Genomic DNA, 20,515 nt, shown 5'->3' on the forward strand with positions numbered 1-20,515 from the left:
GTTGTATTTTTTCCCCACTGTGTGGGATGTAAAACTGATCAGGATATAGAAATATATATATTTTTTACAATCTGCACTGCTAAAGGACACTTCATTTTATGACCGTGTATGATATGTGCATCATGTATTGTAAATTTGCTTGTGAATAAAACAAGCTACACAATCACATTTTCTGATCAATGATTTTATTTGTAGAAAACCAGGTTTAAGGAGGATTAAAGGAGTACAAATCAATGCAAATCATTTGCCTAGAAAGTTGAATGTAATTACAGAGCTTAAGTTTATAATATTAAATTCTAAATATTGCACATTTATTACATTTTTCGGTAGCGAATTATATAAGTCAGTGAATAAGTTCTACATTATCAAGTAAAAGTAGAGTTCTTTTTTTTTTTTTTAAATCTATAAAGTTCATCTTGTGTTGAGTAAAACAGTTGGTTTGCCATCATTGCCAACATCTAGTGGGATGAACACAATGGATCCGTCTTGTCTATGTTGAAGACATGTTGGCTTCTTTCTGACGCAGTCTCTCTTTCTGTTGGGAGTCAATCATAATCAGTGTTATCAATTCACATTCAGGGGATACAATTCAGTCAAAGCAGAATGAAAGAAGAGCCTTTTATAATATAAAGTGTTTTGTACTAAGAGCTGTCTGTTTTGGGTAATACTTTCTATGGAGACATAGAAAAAGAGCAGAGTATGTCTGTCAATATGCATGTATTTATCTGCATTACATGTTCAAGTCCTGGTTTAGAAAATTTGCCTTTTCAGTATATGGACTCTACTGTGCTGAATACTGTCTTACCAGGCTGTTGGGGTTGATCTTTCTGGTTTCCACCTTCTTCTCCGCTGTGATTCTCTTCACTGACAGCTGAGCCTCTTTTAATCTGCGGGAAAAAATGTGTCAAGTTCTTTGGCATGTGTGTGAAATACTAAGTTCTTTACAGTATAAATTCAATGTATGAGCCAGAAAATTGGACGAAGTGCATGTATACTTAAACCATTTAATGACAGACATTTTCTAAGACAAATAAACAAAGGCTACATAAAATAAGGCCAGTGTCAATGCAAGTTTAGTCAAATCAAAAAAAGAAACAAGACACACTCAATACAAATCCAGCTTTTTCCACACAGTGGTGGTTCTAGAGATGCACAGGGTTATCTGATACCTCTCGTTATAGATGGTCTTGTTCTCCCTCTTCCAACTGGCCTTGAAGTCGGCACAAAACTCAAACCAGAGCATCAAGACGTGAGCGGGGGTCACCTCCTTCTCTCCCGATTTGGGCTTCAGTCCAAAGTACAGAACCAAGTCCTGAAAACTGAACAGCAAGTTAGCTGATTAAAAACACAATAAACCAAGATAATTAATTTATACAGTATGGAATTTGCTTCTCAATCAGATGATTTCAGTTGGAAATTTTGTTTTGTTTTAGCAATCACTACTGGCAGAGTTCCATAGCAGTTTAACGGTAGATGCAAAATCACACCCGATACAGGTATACGGTTATTTGAACCCTGCTACAACGCGACTGGTGCCATCCGTCATTACAGCTGCAGACTGACTGTGATGGAGTAAAGCCAAACCTTCTACCATGAAAAGAAAAGAAACAACTGCTAAACCAAAAACTGGATATCCAGCAGAAATGTTTTTGGGAAATTGAGGAGAAATTAATAACAACCACCAAAATTACAGGTTTCCCTGATGTTAGCAAGTAGCTACATGTAGCAATGTAATGACTGTTAATGCAGCAAAATCACAGATTAAGGCTTACAAAAACCAAAAACTACACAAGTTCCAAGAGGAATGGGATCCAGAATTGGCAAAATGGAATTAACAACAAAGATTACAGGTTTTGACGCCTGTGTTGACATTGTATTCATAGATGCTACCTGCTTTGGCAAAACATTTTTGTGTCTGCTTGATATTTGTGACACGAAATTGAACCACTAAATTCAGATAAAGGCCAGTTTGATGCACACAAGGGAAAACATTTTAATTCTCCAACCTTTTTTGTACAGTCATCAACAGGTAGGAAGCTTCTGCATGTTCTTTTCTTGCTGCAAAGAAACAGAGGAAACGGTTTAGTTATAGCCAGATTGCCCTCCAACAAACAGATTCTATTTTTAAACAGTTAATACCATTTGGTCTCTTTGATTTAAAAGCAAAATAGATCATTTGGCGATGTTTCACTGTAATTTTAGACCAATTTCTAAAAGATTTTGTGAAGAAAGACACATTTGTTTGGTAGAAGGCTCGTGATGCTTGTCTTTAAGATCTTATAACATGTTTTATTTTACACCTACTACATTTTAGAGAAAAAAATATGTTATTCACATGTTCCAGATGACAAGTAAAGGCTTTAAAAAAATGTCAGAAATCCTGTCAGAAAGATGCACAAAGTCCAGATGGTCTTTAATAGTTTTACAGCGATTTCAAAAAAGTATTCAGATCCCTTCTCTTTTTCATATCTTGTCATGTTGCAGCCTTATGCATCATTTGAGCCATCATTTAAATAAATTTGCGCTCTGATCAATCTACATTCAAAATAAGAAAATGAAGAAAGTGAAGGTCTGAATACATTCTGAATGTGCACATGATACAAGGGACAAGAGATCAGACATAAGTTATTTTCTGGTTGGTGCACACTCTCTTTAGTCACATAACTTGGAAGCTTTGATGTGTCACTTTTCATCACGGGCAGAAAATGTGGGGATATTTAAAACAAGACATGCATTTAAAATATAATGCATCTGTGCTGTTTCAAATACTGGGAACAGGAAGCTTTGATACGCAGGACCTCTAGTGATTCATCTTAAGATGGGTCAATATAAATATCTTTCAACATTGGTTAGTTTGATGAATATTTCCCAGTTGCCAGTGTGTCTCAGGCAGGAGTCTCCGTCATTGCCAAATGTGTCTGATCCCTATCTGAGTGTCTAGCCTGTACTCTGTATCCATCCTATCTGCTATAAGAACACACACAGATACCAAAGACACTCTATAGGACAAGGACAAGACTGTCAGAGACAATCGAATAGTTTAAATGGGGCATACGGGGGAAATAGATGGGGGGAGATTTGACAGGTCCTTAAACTAGACTATTAATAATAATAATAATAAAAAATGTAGTTTAAAGACACCTTTCTTGGCACTCAAGGACGCCGCACAGGGAATTCATAAATTAAGAACAGCAAAACAAATACTATACAACAGCAAAACAAATACTATACAGGAGTTATTAGACTATTAACATTGTATATTTAAATTTAAAATGACTCCAGCTTCAGTATCTTTGAACATTAAAATCAGATGTCCAGAATCGGAAAAGGGTTTAATGCCAAAGTAAGTTACACTTACGATGAATTTGTCTTGGTGGTTTGTGCATACACACACAAACAAAGATATTGAACATCAATATGAAACAAACAATAAATACGGAAACAAATGTATGGAAAATAGCTTTTTCACACAAGAAAAAAAAGAGACTGAAGAAGAACTACGTCTCCAAAAAGTAATCTACCTTATTGATCACAGTAAAAATAATGCTGGCCCTAAATCCAACCATAGTCGTATGTCGGTATAAACACGTTAGTTTTATTTTTAAAAGTGACGCTTGAGTTTGCAGCTGCACAATAAACGACTGCAACTACTCACCGCTGAGAACAAAAGCCTCCATCTTGTCCTTAAACGGCTGCAGGTTTTTTCCAGGAGAATCAGAGCAAACCTTCTGTACATCTTTTTCGCATCCTGATAATGAAAAAGGAACAAGAGAAATGTTCAGGAAAAGTGGGGAAATACACTTAATCTTTCTTTTTGTGTTTCCTACATTTGGTTTCAGCAAAGGCAAAGCGGACCTGTGGAGGAAAGAAAAATCATTAAACGTATTGTTGAGTTTAGCTTTCTTTGGGCATAATGCTTTTTCCCTTTTACAGCAGTGGATCAGCAGTAGAGCGGTATCCTGCCAATCGGATGATTGGTCCCTGGTCCCTGGCCCTGCAGTTCCATGTCCAAGTGTCCTTGGGCAAGACACTGAACCCCGAGTTGCCCCCGATGCTGCGCCATCGGAGTGTAAATGTGTGTGAGTGTTTATCTGATGAGCAGATGGCACCTTGTACAGCAGCCTAGGCCGCAGTGTATGAATGTGTGTGAATAGTTCCTGTATTATGTAAAAACGCTTTGGAGTAGTTGTTAAGACTAGAAAAGCGCTGTGTAAGAACAGCCCTTTTACATCTAAGTTCGGATTTGTTTGCTCCAGTGACCACAACAATGTGTTTATTTGGGAAATTGAACTCTCTTATGCTAATATTTTTTACTTCACTTGCTTTTTTTGGTTGCAGTTTTAATCCATAACTACAGTGTGATGGATGGCCAGAGAGGAGGGATTGTGGGTTGCAGAGCAGTTCAGAGACTAGTTTTCAGTTAAACTAGCCCCACCTGTGTCCCAGCCAACACATTCTCACTCGGGTTGCCCCAGCAGGGGGTTATCAGCACAGCTTCCTCTTTAGATATGTCTTGGTCAGATTTACCCAGAGATGGCGACTGCAAACTCTCTCTCTTCTCTCTCTCTCTCTCTCTCTCTCTCTCTTTCTCTGCCAGTCTGCGTCCAATCAGTGGATCAGAGGAGCCAGTCTGCAGAGCCAGTCATAATAGAGGCTGCAGAGGGAGCTGAGCCCCTGCACCCCCCACCCTGTCGCTTGATCAACATCTCCCAGATAAGATTACAAAAGAATACTGTTTTCTTTTGGGATTTGTGTAAACTTTGGAGGCGGGTATCTCTCTCTTCTTTCTTTCTTTTGTCTGGCTTTTGTGTTTGACCAAGTTTGCTTATTCCAGACCAAAGAGGGTTATATAGACCCTCAAATAAACAGAGCCGGCTGATGAGGAGTGGTGGTTGACGTAAAACTGAAGCAGTGATTTGGTTTCATAGTGAGAAGATTTTACGGTTTCAATGATTACACGTTCATTTCAGTCACCTCCTAAATCACTTTTATGTCATAAAAAGGAAACCAAACCCAGGCTACAGTACAGTAGGAACCTTCACAACCCATATTTCACATTCAAATAGCATAAATGCGCCCACTTGCTTCACATGTGTAAAAATAAAGAAAGCTTTTTTCATATTTGGTCATGGAAATAAACTTAATTTAATTTAACCTCATGGTGCCACAACAGGAAAAGTAGGTGCATCACCAAAGTTAGTAAGATTCATCCTCTGGGGATCGTGAATGTCTGCACAATATTTCATGACAATCCATCTGATAGTTGTTATTTAAATCTGGACCAAACAACTGACAGACCTTAATTTAACATTTCCATCCATGGAGCCATGGCTTATTTATGTTATGTGTGTGACAATAAATGTTGACAGCAAGGGATTATTGATCGTAAACAGGGACGTTTCTGAAAAAATGTATTGTTGGTCAACTTTTGAATAGTTTTTTTTTTTCTAATGCTGTGTAAGCAGCACGCCAAAATATTGACCTCCATTGTATTTGGGCTGGAGGTCGAAATCTCAAAACCTGGACAAATAAAGCTAAATCTGCATGTCTAGATACATGCAAGTGAGTAAACATGTTTTCTCTTGTAATCTGGATTAACCTTTACAGTGAATAAGATATTTTTTAACGCAATATAGTCTTTGGATCATTTCCTTAAACAGTCAACATGGATGACTGAAGAGAAATAATCTCCCTGTAGCTTTGTTGGGAAACATTTCATACCAACCAAACAGAAAACACAGGGAGAGTGAAAAACGACGATGGAAACCAGGCATGAGGGGGGTTCAAACAGGCAAAACAAAAGGAAATCGGCGGGCGATCCAATTGACCGTTTGGGTAACGGGGCGAAAACCCAAAAAGTTGTTTGAAAGGTAAAAAAAAGCTGTTTTCGGCCCCTCGGGGGGCCCCACGGGAGCCCGTGATGGCCAGCGTTAGGACTTATTCTGCAGAGGCCCATGAAAAAGATCTCCCGATACGGGGGGGTCTAGTACAAAAGTGGAAAGCTTTGGGCTCCCTGCGCGGCGCCCGGGCACAAAGGCAAAACATGGAGATCAGGGGCAAGGATTAAAAGTGGTCTGAAGGCCCAGGCCTGTTCAGCAAAAAGACCCGCTAGTCTCTGAATACACCCAGTGAAAGCAGGAAAAAAAACCCTTATGATACAAGGGTACAAAAGCCTACTCAAAATTTTACCTTAAAAATAAGCTTGTCCTCACGTGGTTTTAACTGGGGCATGCGAAGGGTCAAAAGGGGACACTTAAAGAGAGAAAGGCTAAGGTAAAAAGCGAGAGAAACTTTTTCTGGGGCGTAGCGAACTCAATTTTTGGTAAAAAAAGGGGTTAGCCCTAAGTAAAACTTACTAAAGCGGGGGGGTGTGGAAAAGGGTGTGATTTGGGGGGGGGGGGGGGGGGGGATTCGAGGAAAAATGAGCCAGGGGGGGGGGGTTGGGGGGGGGAAAACCTCTCAAATCAAGGGGGAAAAAGTTACAAGCCGGCTGGGTTTTCAACAAAAAAAACAACAAAAGCCACAAGGGGGAACCCCGCTGAAGCTCAAAGTAAAGCTAATGTTTCGTGGATTACTATCTTAGATTATGAACCAAGAGGAGGAGAAGAAGAGTTTTGGCATTAATTACTCCAGAGGGTTATTTTTGCAAGAGAGGAAGCTGGAATAGATAAAAGTTGCACAGGTGAGGTAACATACTTATCAGATCTCGTCCGAGCTGTCTCAGGTCTCTGTTGAGGTCATCAAACTTGACCTGTGCAGCCAAGAAGACGTCCTGAGGTTCAGGAAGTGGGAAAATACTCTTCTCTGTGCCGGAGTGCTGGTGGAATACAATTAAAACACAGCAATACAATCAGGAACTGGAAAGAAATTAGTTGTATCTTTTGACGCAGGAAACACTAGAAATTTTAGTTTTTACACTATTTCCCCCTTTCTGGTCTACATATCCCTGACTTTGCTGAACTATTTTAATCCCTGGTGGGAGACTAAATGTACCGTACCCCCCCCCCCCCCCTTAAAAAATAGGCAATGCTACTTCACCAATAATCGTACGTGCACAACGCCACCGATTTAGGCTGCAAAAAAGCTCTTGGCGCCCCGCCAATTGAGGACGCTCGTCAAAAACTACGGTAAGCTTTTTGACACTTTGGCCTCTCTGAAATGGCGGCGTTCTCGGTTCGACCGAGAGAAACACACGCAGCCACGGCCAATACATTGACACTAGAAAAGTTTTATAAATTACATATATAATGACAGTAGTTGTATTGTTAACTGTTGGCAGCGAAGTCTGTTAGCAGTTAGCTCGCTCGTTAGCCGCTGAACCGTAGCGGCGAGCAGGCAGAGCGAGCAGCCGCCAGACTAATCTAGTGACCCGTGCAGGACTTCACTGTGAGCGGACCGTTAGAGACGATGTGGCAGGTAACGTCAACTGGTCCCTATATACAAACAACGTTATATTTATAAACGATAGGTAACCCAGCAACGGCGATAATGAGCTTGTCGTCAGAATTATTGTATTGGTAGGAATGAAAGTTTACATCGTTTGTTTCTCCGGGACCAGCCAGCGCGAAGGACGTCTGATTGGCGGCTGGCGATAGTTGCTGCTTGCCGCTGAACTCATAGTTCATTACCATAAAGTTGAACAATTTCAACTTTCCAACTGAGAGAAGCCGGCTTCCGATGAAAATGAATGACTTCCGGTAACTTTAGACGCTCAAGTTGGTGGCGGTGTGAATGTCCGGTAAACCATATATTATTTACCTAAAATAAAAGTATGTTAAACAAATTTTTAAAGTAAAGCGCTGTAACGTGGATAGTGCGATAGAAAAAGAAAATCCAAACGGCAGTTGCTGGTTGTATTTAGCCGCTACAGAGCTCCAAGACGCCGGCTACCAGCGGCAGTTGTTTAGCCGCCGATAAGTGACTGCGAGCCGGCTACAGGCACCGCCAGCTGACGGCCCTTTCCAGGGACCATGGTGTTGGAGTTTAGCCAGAAAAAGTGAGTGTCATGGGGCTATGACAGTTAAGTCAAAACAACTAGTTAATTTAGGAAAAAACATTGCGATTTCTGAGGAATCAAACAAGCGTTTCCTGGGTGAAAGAAGGATTTGTGCCACAGAGTGATCTCTTCTCTACTATTAGTATTTTATGTTGACATTACGTTGTGTTAATTCATTTTGAGATTATTTTCCATTGAATATTGAAGTGCATAAAGTGTTTTGGCATGACTAGCCAAGTGGCACTACCCAGGGTATAGGAAGGGGAATTTAATTCTTGCATGCTTTGTTTTGTTTTAACTTATACCTTATCCACATTGTGCAGGTAGTACGACACCACGTAGTCCACCAAGCTGATACGATTGTCCTGAGAGAAAAGCATAAAAACTGTATTATCAGTAAAAAGTAGTACCTTAGTGTGCAGGCTGGTAGATCACAGAGCCTTCATTAAAAACATTTTATAAAATGTATTATCTCTATAAAGATAATTCAATGCATGATATTTCTACATGAATGGTGTAAATGGGATCAGTCAGACAGATTTGAGATGTGTTTAAGTGAGAAAACAAAACAAGTTTCTGTGAGTTGATTAAAAAAATCTTAATGAACTCAAACTTTTCTGTTATTATCATGGGGTTTGTTGGATTGCCCTTATGATGGAAAGCATGATAACGGTAGGATGTGTTACTTGCTTTACATATTTTTGAGGTATTTTTAGGCCTTTATTCGACAGGACAGATGAAGACACGAAAGGGGAGAGAGAGGGGAACAGGTTGGAGTTGAACCCTGGCCCACTGCGTTGAGGAGTAAACCTCTATGGGCGCCTGCTCTACCAATTGAGCTATCCGAGCGCCCTATATACATATTTCAATACAAAGTTCTTTTAACAACAGCCGAATCCCTGACTTCATTGAGTTCTGAGATAAAGTGGCTTCTAATGGAGCCACTCCAGTTATGCCGGTCTTACCTTGCTCTTGACATCCTTCAGTTTGGGTAGAATCTCCAGGCCAAAGCCATCGGCCTGACCTCTGGTCCTGTTGCCTCCGTTCATGTAGTTCCCCAGAGCCAACACCAGTCCCATCACCTCCGTCACACCATCGCTCTCCAGCAGAGCCTCAAAACAGGAAACACACACGGGATCAACTACAGACAGCCGGCACCATGCTCAGTCTGATCCAAATGTATTCAGACAGAGCAAGAAAACACAAAACAATCCTGTTATATTTGCACCTAAAATAAAATGAACATCTCATCATTGAACTAAAGGGAGTCAGACATATAGGTGCTACTTAAAGAGAAATGATCGGTGAAATGCATGTAAACAGCAGACATCATGAACACTTGTTAGGTTATTTTGAATATTGGGTGGTAAAGAGAGATCATTGTAAAGGTATATATGTCAGGGAATTGATATAATGAGAAGAAAGGTCATGTGTAGCAAGTGTTTTTGTTCTTACTTTACAGACAGATGAAACTGTGTTGAGCTTGTGTTGGACGGATGCGATCCCATCGATAAAAGCCGACTGGAAGATGATGCAGCGAGCTCTGCCTGCAAAGTCTGGGATCTGAGACAGCTCATACAGGAACCTGCACAACCACATCAACAGTAAGAGGACACACACAAACACACACACAAGCGTACACACAATCAATTACTGGTGCAGTCTCTAAATATTTCTGTTTGCAGGTGAGATACTGACTGTTCAGGTTTGTCCAGCAGTTTAACTTCCTCTTCCTCTGGCGTCTCGTAGTGTTTCTTGATTCTCTCCAGTTCTTCTGGCTGCGCTCTCTGACACATCGACAATTAAATATAAATGAAGGGGTGCATAAGTGTACACTTGCACTTGCAGGTAAACCGCAGTAAAGTGTGCTGTAATACCTACATTTTCATACAGTGCTTCAATTGTCTCCAGGTCCACCACAGAGTGATCCACTGCCAGGACAGCTAGAAGAGAGAATGTAAAAACAAAAGCACAGATTTCAATTTAGTTGAAGATACAGCAGTTAATAGGACACTATGAAAATATACCAAAAAAAAGGAAAATTAAAGAGGCCAACCGGGAGGAACATGAATACATCCCTCTCAGTCTGCTGTGTTCTACAAACAATTTTAAGAGTTTGGGATTAGCAATGCAGATTGCTTCTCTGTAACTGTCTTGTTGACATTGCGGTGAGGATTTCAGCCTTTAATCCTACTTTAAGTTCACCAACAGCTCATATTCAAAAATAAAATACAGGGAAAATTCATTGTGATGACGGGGTTCAAGTTAAACAAGGGTGATGTTCAGGGAGCTGCGGTTACTTGAATGTTTACAGATGAAGACTGCAGGTTCAAGTTCCCAAGACTGGCTGGGAAATACCGCTAGTTTAATGATTTACTGTAATCCTAGTCTAATGTGTTCAAAATGACGATGTTTGTTTGATTTCACACACTCGATGTTGATTTGATTCTAAGGAAAGTCTTTCAGTTTTTTTTTAAAAATTGTTATCATTAGGGAAACCCTGACTATGTAAAATATGGAAACATTTAATATATCTCCTAAGTTAGCTAAAATAATGGCAATGCTTGCTATTGGTGGATGAAGTTGTCAAATCCTTTACTTTAGTAAAAGTAACAATACTACAATTAAAAAAAAAATAAAAAAAAATAAAAAAATGCAATGAACATAAAAGTAGCCTACAGTAAAAATGGAGTAACTTGAGTAAAAGTATTATAAATGTACTTTTACTAAATACAGATTTTTACACCATGGGGATGAGGAAAACATACTTTATTCAGCTGTATTTTTTTTAAATAATCGAAACAACAATCAAAATAGCCTGGCTCCGCCCTTCTACGTATTTCCGCTCAATTTAAATTTTCCTTCAGGACTCCGTAGACCATGCTTGACATAATGAGTCTCTATATGAAATCTGAGGTTCTGCATTATATTACCATATTGCACATGAAGTGTATTTCCTGTTGCAGTCATTTCTAATATCAGCACCTGAGAACTCTCACCCAAGCTGTTTCCTAGCAACACAACTCAATGAATGTGCTCCGTAACTCACCTTGTTGTATGTCTTTCATCTCCAGGTGGAGGCTAGATATTAGGATGCCCACGGCCTGAGAGCGCTTCCCGTCCAACAGTTTAATGATCTGACACACACACACACACACACACACACACACACACACACACACACACACACACACACACACACACACAAAGTTACCATGACCACTTTTACCACTAGAAACCATTAGTGAGTCATTAGTGGAAAGTCTACTGTTAAGAGATAAAGCAAAACAAACAATGGTCATAGCATGCGTCACTCTAATTTGTAACCTCAGGGTTGAACAAATGGGATTGTCTTTTGCCTATTTCATTTTGTTGTGTTCTATTTTTCATTTTCTCTTGAATGTTTAACACATTTTTATCTCTTATGTTTTGTATTCTACCTTTGTGTTTCAGAGGTGACATACAAATAAAACTGTAGCAGTAGTGTCCTAAGGCTTGCAAATGCAGCGAAACACAAATGTAATCCAGGTGAGGACTTTCAGCCAGTCATAAATTCAGGATTTGGGAGGAAACAATTGCACGTTAACAGTGGAATATGATGCCTTTAATTTAAAGAGAGTAAACAAATCAAAACTTTCTACATGTGTGTATTATATACTTAATATAAAATGCTTTATTTGACAAATAAAGATAAAAAAACTATCTATAAGCTATGATTAAAAAAGCGTCTTTGTTATTCATAATTGTGTCTCAATCTAGATTTATAATGCTCTTTATTGAACGTTCTGCCATCTGTAGACTGGATGGCATCAACTCCCTCTAGTGGACACGCAAATAATCCCAGAAATTAAAGTGTGCATGATTCACTTTAGATGTTACCTTCCTGGCTTTGGCTTTCTTCTGGTAAGCCTCTGACAGCGGCTTCCTCTTGGTCTGTGTGGTGGTTTTGGCGAAAAGCTCCTCAAACTCGCTGGCATTTATTATATCTGGCTCCTCTAAAATGTTCCACAGTGTCTTGTTACTGAGAGAGAGAGGACATTATGTTTAGTCAGCATATGTGTTAATCTACTTGACTTTTTTTCAGAGTTTAGTGTTGAGCTCCAGCAAACCATTTTTCTCATTATATTGTTGATTACTTGATAATGGTTGAATGTACAAAATGTCCAAAATAAATGTGAAAAAATGGCCATCACTAATGCTTAGAGCCCAAGATGTTTTCTTTTTACTTCAACATCTTGGATTCAAACAATTTACTGTACATTTTAAGACATCATATCTATCTATATTTATCCACTAGCCAGTTTCAATCAGTCAATCAAACTTTATTTCTAAAGCACATTTAAAAACAACCAGGTTGACCAAAGTGCTGTACACTGACATGAAACAATAAATAGACCGAATACAACACCAGACAAATACAACATACAGTTCTCATGCTGGACTAAAAGCCAGGGAATAAAAATGTGTTTTTAGTCGCGATTTAACCGGAAGGCTTTTTAGTTTGTGCTATAGTGCTTATTAAGCCATTTTAAAAATGTTGACTTTTTGATTTCATTAGATTAGATTTTAACAGCCGCAGAAATATTTTAATTAAACTTAAAATGAATTGACATGACAGTGCATTAATAGTGTTAATGGTTAATTAATTAACAGTGTTTGTTGATTGAAGCTATAGTGCGTAGTTTCTGCCGCCCACATGAGAAATTCTAAGTAATGACCTTAAAAACTGTCAGCGAGTCCACTTAATGCAAGCCTTCTGTGATTGCGCACCCCCCACCCTACATAGCCACACTGAGAAATCAGAGAGAGTTGTGTGGAGCTGATAGTCCTGATTGGCTTTGTAGCAACATGCAACGGACGTTCATTAATATCAAAAAGTTACACACTAAAGCTGTAAGATCATCTTGTGTGCGTTCTTATTAACGTGAACCTACTTCTTGTCCTGGATCTGGATTCTGGTCCAGTAAAGTGGCTTCATGGGTCTGGAAGGCTCCACTGTCGGTTTCCTGGGAGGTACTTCAAAACTGAAACCCCCAACTGGAGGGGGAGGAGGTGGAAGGGGCATAAGGCCTGGCATGGATGGAGGAGGAGGTGGAGGAGGTATAAAGCCAGGCATGGATGAAGGGGGAGGTGGAGGAGGTATAAAGCCAGGCATGGATGAAGGGGGAGGTGGAGGAGGTATAAAGCCAGGCATGGATGGAGGAGGAGGTGGTGGAGGTATAAAGCCAGGCATGGATGGAGGAGGAGGTGGAGGAGTAGGTGGTGGCGGTGGAAGGCCATTTGACGGCTGCATGTGGTTTAGGGGGAAAGACAAACAAGGCGGAGGGGGAGGAAGAGGCAGACTGTCTGTGTTGGTGGTCTGAGAAGGAGCGGGTGGTTGTTCTGATGGAGGTTGTATGGTTCCAGGTGGAGGAAGAGTTTGGGATGGAGGGTCATAAGATGGGGAAGACAAAGTATCGTCCCTTTGCCCAGCCAGGCTGAGGCTGATAGAAGCCAGGTCCAGCTTTTTGGGGGTCACCTTCTGCTGTTGAGGGCTTGTGTAGGCTCTCCCTGCACCTTCTCCATCTTCAGGAATCTTTACAAATGTCTCCCGGTCGGTCTGGATGCAGACTGTGCGGAAAGATTTGTTTAAAAAGTCGTCTCCCGTTGATACAGCGACATCTTTGCATTCCCCACGTTGGCGGGTCCCAAACTGAGAGAGTTCAGCCTGCAGCTCGGCCAGAGTGAGCTCCAGACGGGCGACATTGTCCTCGTTCTCCACCCTCAGTCTGGAGAGTTCCTGACCAAACTCCTCCTGAAAATAATACTGTATTAGTTAAAGGTCCCATGATATGGTGCTCTTTGGATGCTTTTATATAGACCTTAGTGGTCCCCTAATACTGTATCTGAAGTCTCTTTTACATAGTAGGCCTTAGTGGTCCCCTAATACTGTATCTGAAGTCTCTTTCCTGAAATTCAGCCTTGGTGCAGAATTACAGCCATTAGAGCCAGCCCCACAATGTAGGCTGGGGGAACACATATTAATGTTAAAAAAACTCACAAAGTGACATTTTCATGCCATGGGTCCTTTAAGACTCTGCCCCTCTTTGAGCCTCTTGTGTATCATCATTACAGTCACAGAACTAAGCATACGTTTTTTATTCTTTGAGGATTCTGTGAATACCTTCTAGGTTTCTAAAAGACCACAAGTTGTGTCATTCAGACTCTAATGTGATGATAATTAATATATAACATGCAAAAACTGGAGCTAGTTAGACTTGACATCAATGAGGACGATAGTAGCAATTGTTCTTAAAAGAACTGTTCAACATTTTAGTACATACATGATTTGCTTTTAACAGAGAACTCTTGGCATGAAAACAAATAAGCGTAAATCACAAAATGTCAAACGTGTCCTTTATGTATATAAATTTGGCTGCAACACCTCACTGTATCGTTACTGACCTGTAACTTTTCCACTCCTCTTTACATTCTCTCTTCAGTTGCAGGAGAGCAGCCTGGTGCTCTGAGAGGAACCAGAGCAGAAGAACATTTTACAACAGCTTACAGTGCAACAGTTCCTTCTTGTACCACAAACAGATGTTCATTATTACAGCTGTGGGGCCCGAGAGCGCTTTCTTTATCACACAATAGATACATTAGTGATGTGGCTGTTCACAAGCCGAAGACAAACAAATTACAATAACTATGAGAATTGTGACTGATTCTGCATGACAAATCAAATTCATGTTTTCCCACTGCAGGAGGCTAAGGGGTGTTTGGATATTCTAACATTACCAAACTTGACCAGATGATGGCAGTAGAGCTTCAAATGTAAGAAAAACATACAGACTGGCACACAGCTCACTGGCACCTTGGACAACTATTTAATCAAACATTTATCTGCTAATGGATGGACTTCTTGAATGGTCAGTTAGAAAGTGTATTTACTGTCCTGAAAGTATTTACAGGAAGTGTATTTGTGGGTGTGTACACATTAAGCACGTAGTTTTATCTCTGCTAAAACAACCTTTGGTAATCCTACTGACTGACTACAATCTTATCCAATCCAATACAACATCTCAGCCATAATCTTACTTTTAGGATGTGTTCAATATTTCTTGACACTGTCGTTGTTGGAGCCATTTTTGTTTTTGTTTTGTGTAGATATTTAAAGGAATATTGCAACCTCGTGGCATCCTCTGTAGGCCATAGCAAGTTATAGGACTACAATTCCCACAGTGCTCCAGCCCATTAATAGAGACAGGTGAGGAGAATTTGAAGCTTAAGATGGTGACAACAAGACCCTTGTTCTCAACCGTTTAAAGTTTAACATATTAAGTTTGCGTATGATTTTCTTTAAGAGATGTGGTCCTGATTATTGTAAAGGCTTGCTTTCTTTGTTTTGAATGTGTGTTGGAACAAAAGCAAGCTAATAATAAATAGTTTGAAAGATAACCGTAACGCCAACTCTTGCTTTGTAGTACAGGCCTCTGTCTGAAATGTGTATATCTACTTTTAGACAACAAGTAGAAGGAAGCCTCAACAGTGAAAGAGGACTATATTTTTAATTTGATGGGCTTTAGCAATGCAATCTTAGTGATGGTGTTCTACTGGACTGGAATCTTCTCATTGGGATTTACCAACAATCCTTGTTTCCTTAATACATTCATAATTAGCTCAATGGCACCACAGTCTGTGTCACATGTAACCCCAGTGTGCCGTTCAGTTAATCCCTTCACGTGCGGAAGGTGCTGGAGTGTTACAGACTGGTCTGCTGTGGACACACACAGGGTGGAGTTGTGTTTACCAAAGCTGTAGACCTTGATATCACAGAGCAAACACTCCTACTCCCTCTCAAATTATCTGTCATTCAGAACATAGTGTTTAACATAATGCATCTTTGTGGCTTTTTATTTTCAGCGGCAGACATATTACTTCTGTTTGTGGTCTTACAGATTGCAATACATACTTTTTACACAGCACTTCCCCTCTCACATTCTAAATAATATGAGTTTATTTGCATTTCTTTACTTACCCATAGCATAAGAAATGTCACTCTGTAGGATAACACAATTATCTTTTCTGTAAATGACTTTTGGAAAATTTAAGGAACATAAAGGGAAAAAATACTTTTCAACATATTGGATTTGAATGAGGCTAGAAGAAAAGTAAACACATACACACACGTATTTTACAGATACAGAAGAGGAGTCTGTCTGAGCCAAAACAATGGAGTTGAAAAAGACACAGTTTTGTATGACAAAAATATGAATGTGTATAGCTTTAAGTACCTGCTTCTGTGTACTTGAGCCCAACCTTTTCCTCTTTAAGTGGTGGCCAGACGGCTTGTAGACGACCAGGAGTTCTTTCCTCTCCCTCTCCTGAGGTGGATGCTTCTGACTACAAGGGAAAATAGTTTGACAGATTAATCACGTAATCAATTATAAAAAAAGAGCTTCTTTACACACAGGTCAGTATTCCAATTTAAGGCTCAGGTAAAGCTAATTGATGCATGATTCATACACAATTCGTACTTTGCCATCAGCTGAATCTTTCTTCTCTGGCGTCTTTTTGGAGGATCTCTCAAAAAGCGCTTTTAGCACATCTTTATCTGCTCTTATCTTCTTCCTCACGGCCTCCAGGTCCACCTTCTCTGCTGGGTCCTTCTTCAAAGGCTTTGGGGTGAAAAAAGCTTTGAAGGCATCGAATGCGGCCTCTGCACTGGACAGAGAAGGCTTCGTGGACTCTGCGTCTTCCTTGGTTTCGAGGTCTGTCCTCTCATCCTCTTGACCTTCTTCAATCTCATTCTCATCCTGGTCTCCCTCAGCGTCCATTCCCTCCCTCTCCTCTTTCTCATCTCCTCTCTTTTCCGTGTTCAGTAAATTGGAGATCTGGTCCAGGAAGCTCTTCTGAACTTTAACATCCCCTTGCCTCTCAGGGTAGAGTTCCCTCCTTGCACCTTGAGATGAAGGTTTGATCTGGGCCACGGTGTCGTGCTCGGGCCCGACCACCCCCTTCCTCAGGACCCTGAGGCCGCTGAAGAGGGCCGGGAGCGGCTTGTCGGTGGGGGAGCCTGGGGTGAAGGTGGCTCTGGTGAAGGTGCCTTCAGGTGGAGGGCTGTTACCTGCAGATGTTATACAAATATTTGAAGTGTCTTTTGGGCTGGAGGGATGGTGAAGTTGGGCGGAGAAGTCTGGAAATGCATCTCTTTTCTCTTCTTCGCTGTCCTCTTCTGCACCTGCCCTCTCTTCTTCATTGTCATCTGTAAAGCAGGAAGGGCCACCGGTTTGCTCCACTGTTACTATCGGTTCAACGTGTTTGGTTTTAGATTGACTTTTGGCAGATTCTTCTGGGTCAAAACCCACATCCGGACTGGAAACACTTGTGACATCTTCCCTGAAGTGAACCTTTTTATAGTCTTTTGTTCCTCTCTGGTCGACTTCTTCATTGTCGTCCTGCTTGAGACTGACTGGTGCAACACAATCCCAACCTGTATTTGGTTGCAGAGTTTCCTCCAAGGCACATTCATCCAGCAAGTTCTCCGATATGTGACAACCCTTTTTGCTGCAGCTGTTATCTTTGTCACAGTGCCCGTCTGGCATCTTATTTTGGACTTGATTTGTTGCAGAGCTCTGTTTCTCCAAGCCATTTTCAGCATTCACAGCCACGCTTTGCTGCTCTGTTAGGTTGACATTATTCCTCTCATTGTCTATCATGTCTGAGTCACTTCCTGCTTCTCTCCTGGTTATATGTTCAATTGAGTTAGAGGTCAACTTCTCCCCTTCATTAGGCAATATAACATGTGATAAAGAGTCTCTACTGTTCTCCACACCATCTTCAAAAGTCATATTCCCATGTTTCTTTACATTAAAACTCTGTGATCGCTCCTCGTCCTCTTGCATAATGTCCTCATTCTCCTCCTCTGAGAGAGTCTTGAAAAACTTCAGGGTGACTTTTTGCTCCTCCATCGCTCATCAGTCACTCATAAAAGAAAGTGGTGACGTTATGCTTTCCCCACAATGTCAACATTGTGGTTACCATTTACACTGTTCATATGTGGAGTAAAGTGCAACATAGTGCTAGCTAATGCAGGATAAGAAGGTGCAATTGGTTTTCAGGCATCTGTTTGGCATGCACTCCTTTGTATAACTATTCCAGGATCATGCAACTTCCACTTACTATACTATAATAATGCAAGAAATGGTAAAAGTCAGTCATATTGCTTCTTAAATTCCAACCTGTTTCGGGTCCAGTTTGTTTAAAAGAAATATATTTATCCTTTCACCGCTAAAACAGCTCCTTCATGTCTCACCAAAGAACTACATTTTCAAACCTAAAACTGGAAGCAGCTCTTAGTCACCGAAATGCAAGTGAAAAGTTTCCAAGCCCCGGCTCCATGGCTCTGCCGGCCAGACTGACTCAGCTCAACCACAGTTAAAATTCAGCTCCAAGTCCTGGTTGTAGCTTCCTAGTTCTGCCTCCTTTTCCCTCTGGCTCCTCTATACTTGCTGTTGTGATTTGCAGAGCACCATATTGGACGTCACCCTGCAGATTGTCAGTGTAATTAGAAGCAGATGTTGACTTCAGTCACCCTGTCAGACAGATCCGTGAGTCGTAAAGCAAAAAAGAAGCCACCCAGAACAGATGGAGGGACACCACACCCAGAGCTGAAGGAGGGTAAATAAGACTGCCAAGGATCACTTGTTAAACATTATGGTCTGTAAATCCACAGTTAGAGGGCGGGCTCTCGGCTCTCCTGCAGGTACTGAGCAACACACGGCTAATGGGGGCGTCTTAGTGGGTCCCTCCCCACCTACACTGTACTGTTAATCAGCTCACATTAAATCTACATACACTGTGGCGAGACGTTGAGTACTTGGTTTAGTTATTGGCTTAGAATTAATTTTAATGTTTATATTGTTAATGCTTTTCAAAAGGAAGTTCTACATTGAAGTCGGTGACAGATTATACAAAAGAAGGAAAGTGTTGATGATAAAAAGTGAATAAAGAAATATTTATAAATCAACAAACAATTAAACAAACCAACAAAAGGAAAAACATTTTCAAAACAAGGACATACATTGTTTCACAGTCAAGCTGGTCAATACAAAATAAGGACGAATTTGATTGTAAAAAGTAAAAAGATGTATAGAAGTTGTTAAAACAAGGTAACAAGTGTTGCAATTAAGAACAGCATGTTGAAGAGATTAATTCAAAAAGAAAATTTACAAAAAATGGAGAGAAAAACAAAGAAATAGAATAAATAATGAATGGTGAACTGATACAAGTTTAATAAATGAAAAAAGGCCCACAGATAATTAAAACAAAAGATGGCAACATGTTTACCACAGCTGATAATCAAACACAGAATAAAGCAGTGTGCCATTAAAAACAAAATACAATATTGTAAAAGTGTATTTAACGATGGGCCATATGAAAACACTTCTCATCAGCTGACATAAAAAGTATATCACAAAGAAAAACAGGGATGCAGAAAATGAAGGCCATTTTAACAAGTGCACAAACACAGGCACCTAATGGTCAAAGAACACAAAGTACATGAGGAAGAGTTTTTTTCTACTGTTATTTATGGATTTCTGAATTAAAAAAATCCTGAAATCCATAAATGAGACTATAAGCCTCCTCTTTCACCCGTTTGTGTTTGGTTTACTCTTAGTTCTCAAGTCCGCCCCTGTTTGCTTTTGTTACATTATAACAGCCAGCAGCAGGCGAGCGACATTTTTACTCTACGTCATTACACTGTGTAACTTTCTCTTTCTCGGAGATGTATCTGAAACCCGCAGCGACGACTATGTCTACACTTAATCATACGAATATTGATAAAGTGCTTTTTGCATTCCCGAGGGAGGGCCACTCTGGCCTTTACGTAACAGGAATGAATCCAGATAATCTCATGAAAATTAGAGAGCATGTACACAACACTGCTGAACACACAGGACTGTGTCCAGCAGCTGACATACAGCGTGTGCCTCATGTACACAATATAGTGTAACTGTAGTAAAATTCTCTTTACTGAATTGTTGCAGTCGCACACTTCCGATAATTCTGTTGATGATGTTAGTATGTAAAGTTCAGAGTAGCTTCAAACTGGATATGGTACCTAAATCTTGCTACTTTAATTTCTGGTGAGCAAGTTAACAAAAATGAATATAAGAAGTGATAATATACGCATTATTAAGGGAAAATAAAACATTGCTGATAATAGTAAAAACAAAATAAGATAAAAATTAAATGAGAATGCTTAGCAAAGGAAAAATTAACTCCCCAAAATAAAGTAAAAAATATTGAAATCAATACCCATATTTGCAGCATGCTCATATACATCAAACAATGCAGCATTATCAAAAGGCCTCCATTCTCTTCTACTCTGTTCTTACTGTTTCTTTTCTGAAACACTGATAGAGATTAGATTTATTTTTTTAAAGATGAAAACTCATGGTATTTTCTCTCAAATGCACTCTCTACCAATCAGCGCCTAGGTCTCGGGGGCTATAGATAAACACAACCTACTATCTC

The 20,515-nt window shown here is 40.2% G+C and overlaps 1 protein-coding gene across 1 annotated transcript; it reads right to left on the reverse strand.

Moving 5' to 3' along the window:
• Nucleotides 1-167: 167 nt before the first annotated feature.
• Nucleotides 168-18,199, reverse strand: fmn1 (formin 1). Its single transcript, XM_032543628.1, has 17 exons — nt 16,513-18,199; nt 16,270-16,378; nt 14,437-14,501; nt 12,931-13,790; nt 11,876-12,017; nt 11,046-11,133; nt 9,878-9,939; nt 9,695-9,783; nt 9,452-9,581; nt 8,962-9,108; nt 8,302-8,361; nt 6,697-6,817; nt 3,656-3,748; nt 2,007-2,058; nt 1,170-1,319; nt 806-887; nt 168-535 (listed from the first exon to the last, which is right to left on the reverse strand). The coding sequence occupies exons 1-17, from the start codon at nt 17,944-17,946 to the stop codon at nt 491-493; spliced, it is 3,729 nt and encodes a 1,242-aa protein (XP_032399519.1). The 5' UTR covers nt 17,947-18,199; the 3' UTR covers nt 168-490.
• Nucleotides 18,200-20,515: the final 2,316 nt, after the last annotated feature.

Source organism: Etheostoma spectabile, chromosome 18 (genome assembly GCF_008692095.1).
Source record: "Etheostoma spectabile isolate EspeVRDwgs_2016 chromosome 18, UIUC_Espe_1.0, whole genome shotgun sequence".
Lineage (NCBI taxonomy): Eukaryota > Metazoa > Chordata > Actinopteri > Perciformes > Percidae > Etheostoma > Etheostoma spectabile.

Excerpts from the sequence above, each read along its gene's own strand:
- fmn1 (XM_032543628.1), bottom strand. The coding sequence starts at position 17,946 with ATGGAGGAGCAAAAAGTCACCCTGAAGTTTTTCAAGACTCTCTCAGAG. Across the intron at positions 13,791-14,436 it reads AGTGGAAAAGTTACAGGTCA|GAGGAGTTTGGTCAGGAACT; the intron begins GTAACGATACAG and ends TATTATTTTCAG. Across the intron at positions 2,059-3,655 it reads GGAGGCTTTTGTTCTCAGCG|CAAGAAAAGAACATGCAGAA; the intron begins GTGAGTAGTTGC and ends GTTTCTTTGCAG.